General features: G+C 61.1%; 1 protein-coding gene across 1 annotated transcript in view; it reads right to left on the minus strand.

The window, feature by feature from the left end:
- Positions 1 to 2566: 2566 nt before the first annotated feature.
- Positions 2567 to 10306, minus strand: part of psme2 (proteasome activator subunit 2) — a 14245-nt gene continuing 6505 nt past the window's right edge. Inside the window, exons 5-11 of the mRNA XM_069940738.1 lie at positions 9746 to 9786; positions 9196 to 9292; positions 8175 to 8243; positions 7250 to 7317; positions 6841 to 6895; positions 5684 to 5770; positions 2567 to 2786 (exon numbers count right to left, since the gene is read on the minus strand). Coding sequence (XP_069796839.1) covers positions 2703 to 2786; positions 5684 to 5770; positions 6841 to 6895; positions 7250 to 7317; positions 8175 to 8243; positions 9196 to 9292; positions 9746 to 9786 — 501 coding nt within the window. The 3' untranslated portion in view covers positions 2567 to 2702. The remainder of the gene's footprint in view (positions 2787 to 5683; positions 5771 to 6840; positions 6896 to 7249; positions 7318 to 8174; positions 8244 to 9195; positions 9293 to 9745; positions 9787 to 10306) is intronic.

Below are 10306 nucleotides of genomic sequence, written 5' to 3' on the forward strand. Positions count from 1 at the left end.
TGGACAGGGGGCGGAGAGGATGCTGACAACGGATTTGCTGGAAGCTGGAGCTGATTTTAAAAAAACAAACCACCAAGTTTCCAAGCTCAATACTTATTGTCCCGCATACTGAGGTGAGGTTCGCCTGGCTTAACATCTCATACCATAATTTGACCCCACTGGGGTCCGGTCACTTCAGTACTGGAAGAATAGAGAGGGAGCAGAGGAGAGTCACAAGGACGTTGCCCGGATTGGAGAGCACAGGTTGAATGAACTTGGTCTTTTCTCCTTGGAGAGACGGAGGATGAGGGGTGACCTGATGGAGGTGAACACGACGATGAGAGGCTTTGTTTGTTTGGATGGACGGGGGTGGGGGGTTTCCCCCAGGGCTGAAATAGCTGACACGAGAGGGCGGAGTTTTAAGGTGCTTGGGAGGAAGTACGGTGGGGTGGTTGGATAGAATGCACTTCCAGCAACGGGAGTGGGGGCAGGTTAAATGGGATCTTTTAAGAGACCATTAGATAGGTGCACGGAACAGAGAGAAATGGAGGATTGCTCAGTCGGGAAATTCGAGGCAGTTTTTAGGGTAGGTTATTGAGTCAGCATAACACTTTGAGCCGAAGGGCCTGTACTGTGCTGCAGATTTCCAGGATATCTGTTCAGCACAGCTAATAAAATAGTACTGAGTTCCAGAGAAAAAGAAAGAGAGAGAAAATGGGAGAAAGAGGGAGAGATCAGCTAGAATTGAGGAGAGGCAACATTATTTACAAAGGTGAGATTCATTCAAGAGTCTGAGACCAGCAAGAAAGAATCAACTATGGGAGGGATTCAGGCAAAGCAGCTTTGGGAAGGGGAAGGAGAGGAGGAACGGGAAGGGGGAAGGGAGAAACGAGCTGGAGCAATCAGGTCTAGGGGAGGGGAAGGGTCACTGATGTTTCAGGCCCAGGCCCCTCATCAGGTGGTGGATGGGAAGGGAAGGAGCAGGGAAAGAGAGGAGGAGGGAGGTCGGGGCTAGGGGAGGAGAGGTTTGAGGCATTAGTTGGATCCAGGTGAGAGGGCAGGAAAGGCTGTGGTGGGGAGGGGTAGTGGGGGGTTGTGGGATCCTGAGAAGTCGACACTGCCTGGATGGAGAGGGCCCAGTCGGAACATGAGGAGCAGGATCGATGGTGGTTCCCCTCCTCGGAGGAGTGTTCGAGGCAGGAGGGCATCATGACAATGAGGTGGGACATTCAGAGGGGAATGAACTAAGGGGAATTTTGTCTGCAGGGTGGACAGGCAATGTCAGAGGCAGGTCAGGCCCTTCAGCCCCTCTGGCTTGCACCCCCCCAGCCTCCAGCTCTTGCCAGCATTTTCGACCACCAGGGGGTAGGAAGGAAGGTCGGGGCACTGGAGGGCAGCACAGAAAAGATTCAGGACAAGACAGGCCCAGAGGGGCTCAGGGTTCAGGCTGGTCCGAGTACAAACAGGGCATCGCATGCAGCCCCAAGATGGATCCTCCTGCAGGCCGGACTATGCACAGATGTAACGTCAGAAACCTTCTGGACAACACCGGACATCCAGCTAGAAGACCCCGAGTCAGCAAGAGACCAGTGAACGACTCCCCATGAACCACTACAGCATGGAAATAGGCCCTTCAGGCCTTCTAGTCTATGCTGAACTAATATTCTGCCTGGTTTCACTGACCTGAACCCAGTCCATAGCCTCCATAACCCTCCCATCCGTGTACCCGTCCTCAACTTGTTCTTTACCCCCACCACCCTCTGAGTAAAGAAGTTCCCTGAAGCTTCTCCCCTTTCACCTCTCCACTCCCCCCCACACCACCAACACAGCCGATGGTCGCTAGGATGCCAGACCTGCTTGAATTTTCCTGGACCCAGCACATTTGGTGGGGGAAAGAGTGTATAGGGGGAGACCAGGGGGAGACCGGGGGGAGACCGGGGGGAGACCGGGGGGAGACCGGGGGGAGGGAGGGTGGGGATAGAGTTATTGGCGGGGGGTAGAGAGAGATACCAGTGGGGAAAGAAAGAGAGATGGGGAGAGAGAGAGGCGGGGAAAGAGAGAGAGAGATGGGGAGAGAGAGAGACGGGGAGAGAAAAAGAATAACAGCGGGGTAAGAGAGAGAGATGGGGAGAGAGAGAGAAGGGAAGAGAAATATGGGGGGAGAGAGATGGGGAGAGAGCAGGAGAGGGAAAGACTCCCATCCACACCACTCTGCAGCCCATTCCCACTCCCAACCCCCTCCAATGAACCCTCCTCACTGCACCAGATATTTGTGACATTTGACATAAATGTATTGAATCATGTCCCAGACCCCTCCCTCCTTCCCCCTCTCCACCCATCTTCACTCTCACCCAGCCCCTCTCCCCTTCCCCCATTCCCTCTCCACTATCCCCAAACCCTTCCCTTCACTATCCCCCACCCCCGTCCTCACTTTGGCCCCTCTCCCCACCTCGGCCCCTCTTCCCCAGCCCCTCTACCCCCTTAGCTCCACAGCCCCACACCCCCCCCGGCCCCACTTTCCCCCTCACATCCCCTCCCCCACCCCATCTGCACCCTCACCCCCTTCAGCCCCCATCCATTTTCCACATTGAAGTAATAAACTTTATTAACATCTCAGGACATCATGGAGACGCCACATTGCAGACCCACACAGAGGGGTATCACCCCCTCCCTGCACCCCAGTGAAGCAGAAACCCCCACCCACCCCACCCTCACAGCTCCCCTTAGTACATGGAGTACGACTTCTCCTCGCCCTTGGGGCTGGTGACCTTCTCCACATTCTTCACAATCAGTTCCAGGAGCTCGATCTGGGGAGAAAAGCAGGGGGTGTGGAGGGGGGGGGGAGAAAAGCAGGGGGTGTGGAGGGGGGGGGGAGAAAAGCAGGGGGTGTGGAGGGGGGGGGGAGAAAAGCAGGGGGTGTGGAGGGGGGGGGAGAAAAGCAGGGGGTGTGGAGGGGGGGGAGAAAAGCAGGGGGTGTGGAAGGGGGGAGAAAAGCAGGGGGTGTGGAGGGGGGGAGAAAAGCAGGGGGTGTGGAGGGGGGGAGAAAAGCAGGGGGTGTGGAGGGGGGGGAGAAAAGCAGGGGGTGTGGAGGGGGGGAGAAAAGCAGGGGGTGTGGAGGGGGGGAGAAAAGCAGGGGGTGTGGAGGGGGGGAGAAAAGCAGGGGGTGTGGAGGGGGGGAGAAAAGCAGGGGGTGTGGAGGGGGGAGAGAGGCAGGGGGTGTGGAGGGGGGAGAGAGGCAGGGGGTGTGGAGGGGGGAGAGAGGCAGGGGGTGTGGAGGGGGGAGAGAGGCAGGGGGTGTGGAGGGGGGGAGAGAGGCAGGGGGTGTGGAGGGAGGGAGAGAGGCAGGGGGTGTGGAGGGAGGGAGAGAGGCAGGGGGTGTGGAGGGAGGGAGAGAGGCAGGGGGTGTGGAGGGGGGGAGAGAGGCAGGGGTGTGGAGGGGGGAGAGAGGCAGGGGGTGTGGAGGGGGAGAGAGGCAGGGGGTGTGAAGGAGGGAGAAGGGAGGAAAGAGAGGGAGGGGAGAGAAAGGGAGGGGAGAAAAAGGGAGGGGAGAGAAAGGGAGGGGAGAAAAAGGGAGGGGAGAAAAAGGGAGGGGAGAAAAAGGGAGGGGAGAAAAAGGGAGGGGAGAAAAAGGGAGGGGAGAAAAAGAGGGGAGAAAAAGGGAGGGGAGAAAAAGGGAGGGGAGAAAAAGGGAGGGGAGAAAAAGGGAGGGGAGAAAAAGGGAGGGGAGAAAAAGGAGGGGGAGAGAAAGGGAGGAGGAGAGAAAGGGAGGGGAGAGAAAGGGAGGGGGAGAGAAAGGGAGGGGGAGAGAAAGGGAGGGGGAGAGAAAGGGAGGGGGAGAGAAAGGGAGGGGGAGAGAAAGGGAGGGGGAGAGAAAGGGAGGGGGAGAGAAAGGGAGGGGGAGAGAAAGGGAGGGGGAGAGAAAGGGAGGGGAGAGAAAGGGAGGGGGAGAGAAAGGGAGGGGGAGAGAAAGGGAGGGGGAGAGAAAGGGAGGGGGAGAGAAAGGGAGGGGGAGAGAAAGGGAGGGGGAGAGAAAGGGAGGGGGAGAGAAAGGGAGGGGGAGAGAAAGGGAGGGGAGAAGGGAGGGGGAGAGAAAGGGAGGGGGAGAGAAAGGGAGGGGGAGAGAAAGGGAGGGGGAGAGAAAGGGAGGGGGAGAGAAAGGGAGGGGGAGAGAAAGGGAGGGGGAGAGAAAGGGAGGGGGAGAGAAAGGGAGGGGGAGAGAAAGGGAGGGGGAGAGAGGGGGCAGGGGGTGTGGAGGGGGGAGAAGGGAGAAAAGAGAGAGGGAGCGGGAGAAAGGGGGGCAGGGGGTTGTGGAGGGGGGAGAATGTAGTAAAGAGAGAGGGAGGGGAGAGAGGGGGCGGGGGGAGAGAGGGGCGGGGGGAGAGAGGGGCGGGGGGAGAGAGGGGCGGGGGGAGAGAGGGGCGGGGGGAGAGAGGGGCGGGGGAGAGAGGGGCGGGGGAGAGAGGGGCGGGGGGAGTGAGGGGCGGGGGGAGAGAGGGGCGGGGGAGAGAGGGGCGGGGGAGAGAGGGGCGGGGGAGAGAGGGGCGGGGGTGAGAGGGGCGGGGGAGAGAGGGGCGGGGGAGAGAGGGGCGGGGGAGAGAGGGGCGGGGGAGAGAGGGGCGGGGGAGAGAGGGGCGGGGGAGAGAGGGGCGGGGGAGAGAGGGGCGGGGGAGAGAGGGGCGGGGGAGAGAGGGGCGGGGGAGAGAGGGGCGGGGGAGAGAGGGGCGGGGGAGAGAGGGGCGGGGGAGAGAGGGGCGGGGGAGAGAGGGGCGGGGGAGAGGGGCGGGGGAGAGAGGGGCGGGGGAGAGAGGGGCGGGGGAGAGAGGGGCGGGGGAGAGAGGGGCGGGGGAGAGAGGGGCGGGGGAGAGAGGGGCGGGGGAGAGAGGGGCGGGGGAGAGAGGGGCGGGGGAGAGAGGGGCGGGGGAGAGAGGGGCGGGGGAGAGAGGGGCGGGGGAGAGAGGGGCGGGGGAGAGAGGGGCGGGGGAGAGGGGGCGGGGGAGAGAGGGGCGGGGGAGAGAGGGGCAGGGGTTGTGGAGGGGGAGAAGGGAAGGGGAAACAGAAGGGAGGGGGAGACAGGGAGAAAGGAGTGGGAGGGGGAGGGGGAGACAGGGAGAATGGAGTGGGAGGGGGAGGGGGAGGGGGAGACAGGGAGAAAGGAGTGGGAGGGGGAGACAGGGAGAAAGGAGTGGGAGGGGGAGGGGGAGACAGGGAGAAAGGAGTGGGAGGGGGGAGGGGGAGACAGGGAGAAAGGAGTGGGAGGGGGGAGGGGGAGACAGGGAGAAAGGAGTGGGAGGGGGGAGGGGGAGGGGGAGACAGGGAGAAAGGAGTGGGAGAGGGGAGGGGGAGACAGGGAGAAAGGAGTGGGAGGGGGGAGGGGCAGGGGGGTTGGGAGGGGTGAGGGCAGGGAGTGTGGAGGGGAGGAGAAGGGGAAAAGAGAGAGAGGTAGGGGGCAGAGAGAGGGAGGAGAGGGGGGAAAAGAGAGAGAGGTAGGGGGCAGAGAGAGGGAGGAGAGGGAGGAAAAAAGAGAGAGGAGGAGGAGAGCATCAGTACATCATACACCAGTATTACTCCCCCCTCCAAAATTGTACACGATATCTCCCCTCCCAGACCGTGTGAGTCAGTAACTCCCTTCCCCAGAGACAGATGCCTGTTCTGTGGCCCTTGGTCCCCCATGCCTTGCTGCAGTGGCCCACAGCCAGGTACTCACATAGTAACCTCTAATGTCCATGATCATAGTCTTGATGTCAAGGTAGGCAGCTTCATCCTTCTCGTGGACCAGTTGACGGTAATCCATCTGCAACAGGCAATCCATGAGAGACCAAGACCCTTCTCCATTGCTAATGGGGATGGTGGGGTGAGGTGGAGAGGACAGGGATAACCGCCCGGGCCTGTATTTCAGGCCTGAGCACCATTCGCCACCACAGGCCTGAGATCAGGCCCCAGGTCCACCACCACAGGACCCAAGATCAGACCCTAAACCCACCACCACAGGGCCCCAGATAAGACTCCAGTCCCACCAGCACAGGGCCCCAGAACAGACCCACCACCACAAGTCCCCAGATCAGACCTCAGTCACATCACCACAGGTCCCCAGATCAGACCCCAGTCATACCACCACAGAGCCCCAGATCAGACCAGACCCATCACCACAGGACCCCAGATCAGACCCCATATTCACCACCACAGGTTCCCAGATCAGACCCCAGTCCCATCACCACAGGGCCCCAGATCAGACCCCATACTCACCACCACAGGTCCCCAGATCAGACCCCAGTCACTTCACCACAGGTCCCCAGATCAGGCCCCAGTCACACCACCACAGAGCCCCAGATCAGACTAGACCCATCACCACAGGACCCCAGATCAGACCCCATACTCACCACCACAGGTTCCCAGATCATACCCCAGTCCCACCATCACAGGACCCCAGATAAGACCCCAGTCCCATCACCATAGGGCTCCAGATCAGACCCCAGACCCACCACCACAGGGCCCCAGATCAGACCCCAAGACCCACCACCACAGGGCCCCAGATCAGACCCACCACCACAGGACCCCAGATCAGACCCCAGACACACCACCACAGGGCCCGAGATCAGGTCCCAGTCCCACCACCATAGGGCTCCAGATCAGGCCCCAGATCAGACACACCACCACAGGACCCCAGATCAGACCCCAGGCCCACCACAGGGCCCCAGATCGGACCCTAGACTCACCACCACAGGACCCCAGATCAGACCCCAATCCATCAGGCTCTCGTGGTGCCTGCTCTGGACAGACCCCAGGACATGGCCCACTCCTGCAGGCTCCCCACCGGCCGCCATCCCACAACCCTTGCCCTCAGAAACCTGAGTTGTCACTCACCACATGAGTGTCCTTGGAGGCTTTGGCAACCGTGTCCCCTCGCTCAGTGAAGTACCTGTGGTGGGAGAGAGATGTCAGGTGAGGAGGGGGGTGAGCGGGTGTGGGAGGTGAAGGGTGGGACTCCGTATGCTCAGCTAGGAGAGTGGGAGGGATGCTGGGGGGAGGGAAAGGGTGAGGGAAGACCCCGAGGGGGTGGGGGATCTTGAGAGGGGAAAAACCCTGAGGGGGGTGGAGAGACCCCGAGAGCAGGGGAGAGAGGGACCCCGAGGGGGAGACCCCAAGGTGGGGAGGGGTGACACCGAGGATATGGGGAGAGACTCTGAGGGGGAGCCGAAGGGAGAGACCCCAAGGGGGGGGGGGGGTGAGGGGAGATATCCCATGTGGGGAGGGGCGCCAAGCGAGTTCATACTTAGTGATTGATGTCTGGAACCCCTCCACTTTGGTCTTGATGGCTGCGATACGTTCCAGAACCTTCTCCTGGGAGAGAGGCCACAAGGGTGAGTGAGAGAGGGGGAGGTAGGGAGGGTGGGGGTCTGGGTGAAGGTGTGAAGAGGGATAGAGAGGGGAGAGATGGGGAGGAAGAGAGAGGGGTCAGCAAAGGGGGAGAGTTGGAAAGGGGAAAGAAGGGATAGAAGGAAGGGGAGGGGTTAGAGGGGTCAGCAGAGGGGGAAGGGCAAAAGGGAAGAAAGAAGGTGGAAGGTTTTGAGGGGGGTAAGGGTGAAAGGGGGGAAAAATTTAAGGGGAAGGGGTTAAAGGGAGGAGTTAAGAGGGGAGTGGGGTGGGGGAGAAAGAGGAGAGGGAGGGGCAGAAGGAAAAAGAGGGGGAAGGGGAGAGGGAAGGAAGGGAGATAGGGGAGAGAGATGGACAGATCCCCACCCACATTCTCCCACAAACCTCACTCACCCCCACCCATCACCCACATGTCCAACCACAATTCCACACAACACATCCCAACCCACACCCCACCCCGTTCTCACATCCACATCCCAACCCTGTTACCACAACCACACCCCCATCCACATCCCACCCCATTCCAAATACCACACCCCGACCCACACCTCATTCCCATGACCACACCCCGACACACCCCACCACGACCACACCCTGACCCACAACCCCACCTCATTCCCACGACCACACCTCAACCCACACCCTCATCCCATGACCACACTCCACCCCGTTCCCACGACCACACCCCAAACAACACCCCCACCCTTTTCCCACGACCACACATCGACCCACACCCCCACCCTGTTCCCATGACCACACCCCAACACCATTCCCAAGACCACAACCTGACCCACACCCATCAGGCCCCCATGTCCACCCCTCACCTGCACTGCGACACCGAAATCGTTCCCATCTTCAATCTTGGGGATGAGGTAGGTGATCCACGTGGAGAGCTGTGGGGAGAAGGTATGGGTAGCGAAAGGTGGGAGGATTTTGGGTGGGGGGTGTTGGGGGGTCCTGGGGTGGAGAGAGCACAGAGAGAAAGTGGGGGGTATGTGTGTGGGGAATGGGATGTGTGTGGGGTGTAGTGGGGGTGTGGGGTATGGGGCGGTGCGTGGGGATGTGCGTGTGGGATGTGTGCATGGAGTATGGGTGTGTGTGGGGTGGGGAGTTCATGGGGTGTGGGAGTGCGCGGGGTATGGGGGGTGCGTGAGGGGTATGGGGTGTGTGTGGCATATTGGGGGGGCGTGGGGTATGGGGTGTGTGGGGGTGGGTATGGAGGTATGTGGGGAATGGGGTGTGTGCATGTGGGGTATGGGGGTGTGCGGGGAATGGGGTGTGTGGGTTATGGGGGTGCATATGGGGTATGGGAGGTATGGGGTGTATGGTGTATGCATGGGGTATGGGGTGTGTGCAGGCTATGGGGCGTGTCTGCAGGGTATGGGGTGTGTGTGTGGGGTATGGGGTTGCGTGTGGGGGCTATGGGGGTTGTGTGTGTGGTATGGGAGTGTGTGTGGGGGGTTTTGGTGGGAGAGAATGCTGCAAGGAAAGAGATGTGGGGAAATCTCGGGGTTGAAACCCACTCTTGGGGTGGGCTTAGTATACCTGGGTGGGGTGGGGAGACCGAGTATCCTGTGGGGGTCGAGGGTCCCACACGGGGATGAGGCGTCGAGGGTCACGCGAGGGGTGAAGTGTCACGTGGAGGGGTGGGGGGTCGAGGGTCCCAAGGGGGGGATGGAGAGTCAAGTGTCCTGCGGGTGGGCTGTGGGGCGGAGTTGAGTGGGCAGGGTGAAGGGACTGGGTTGATGGGGTGGTGGTGAGCGGGGAGGGTTGCGGGGGGGAGGAGGCAGTTGAGAGGGTGGATGCTCCATTGCCCCATCCACCCCCCCACCAACCACCACTCACCATGATACACGTCTCCTTCATGGAGCTGAGCTCGGGTTTCACCCTGCGGACCAGGGCCACGATCTTCTCATTGGGGTTCTGCATCCCACACTTCGGGCTGTGGGGTTTGGGAAGAGAGGGGTGATGGATGGGGGGGGGTAGATGTGAGGGTGAGTGATTCTTCCTGCTGGTGCCATATAACCATATACAGCACAGAACAGGCCAGTTTGGCCCTACTAGTCCCTGCTGGCCTCTCCTCTTCCCCTCGACCTTTCCACACTCCCTACACTTCCTCCCCCCTCACCCTATCCCCTCCCTCCACCCCTCCTCCCTCTCACCATCCCATCCACCCCCACATCCTCTCTCCTCCCCCCTCCTCCCCTTCACCCCTCACCTCCATCCCTCCTTCACCCGTCCACCACACCTGGCCCATCCAGTGCAGCCAACTGAGTGGGGCAGGGGACCTGCTCCCTCCTCCGCTGTCTGGGGTGAGGTTGAGGGGGGTGCATTGTTCGTGGGTGGGGGGCTAGACTGGCGCATCCACCCTCTCCCATCCATCCCTACAAAGGACGACTCACGTTTTTTCTTCTTTTTCTCCTTCCCCCCTTCTTCCTCATCCTCCTGTCGGAGAGAGACGGATGGATCATGAGGCCGGCAGCACAAGCCATGTGGGGAGGGGAGTGGGGGGGAGCGGAGGGTGGGGGGGGAGCGGAGGGTGGGGGGAGAGGGAGGGTGAGGGGGAGAGGAAGGGTGAAGGGGGAGAGGGATGGTGAAGGGGAGAGAGGAGGGGTGAGAGGGGGGAAGAGAGGAAGGGGAGAGGGGAAGGAGGGGGAAGGGGAGAGGAATAGGAAAGAGGGAGGAGGAGAGGTAGGGTGAAGGAGGAGAGGGAGGGTGAAGGGGAGAGGGATGGGGAGAAGGGAAGAGGAAGGGGCATGGGGGAGGAGGTGATTGCATGGCCATCAGTGATGATGGCCTGAAGACATCCCCCCACCCCTTCCCCACATGTTTGCCCATTGACCCCCCCACCCCCACCCCCACCCCCACCCAACGCCCCCCCTCACCTCATCATCCTTGGGTGGATCGGGGATGGGGATGTCCAACTCCACGTGGACTTGCGATAGGTCTGTCAGAA

Source organism: Narcine bancroftii, chromosome 5, assembly GCF_036971445.1.
Source record: "Narcine bancroftii isolate sNarBan1 chromosome 5, sNarBan1.hap1, whole genome shotgun sequence".
Classification (NCBI taxonomy): domain Eukaryota; kingdom Metazoa; phylum Chordata; class Chondrichthyes; order Torpediniformes; family Narcinidae; genus Narcine; species Narcine bancroftii.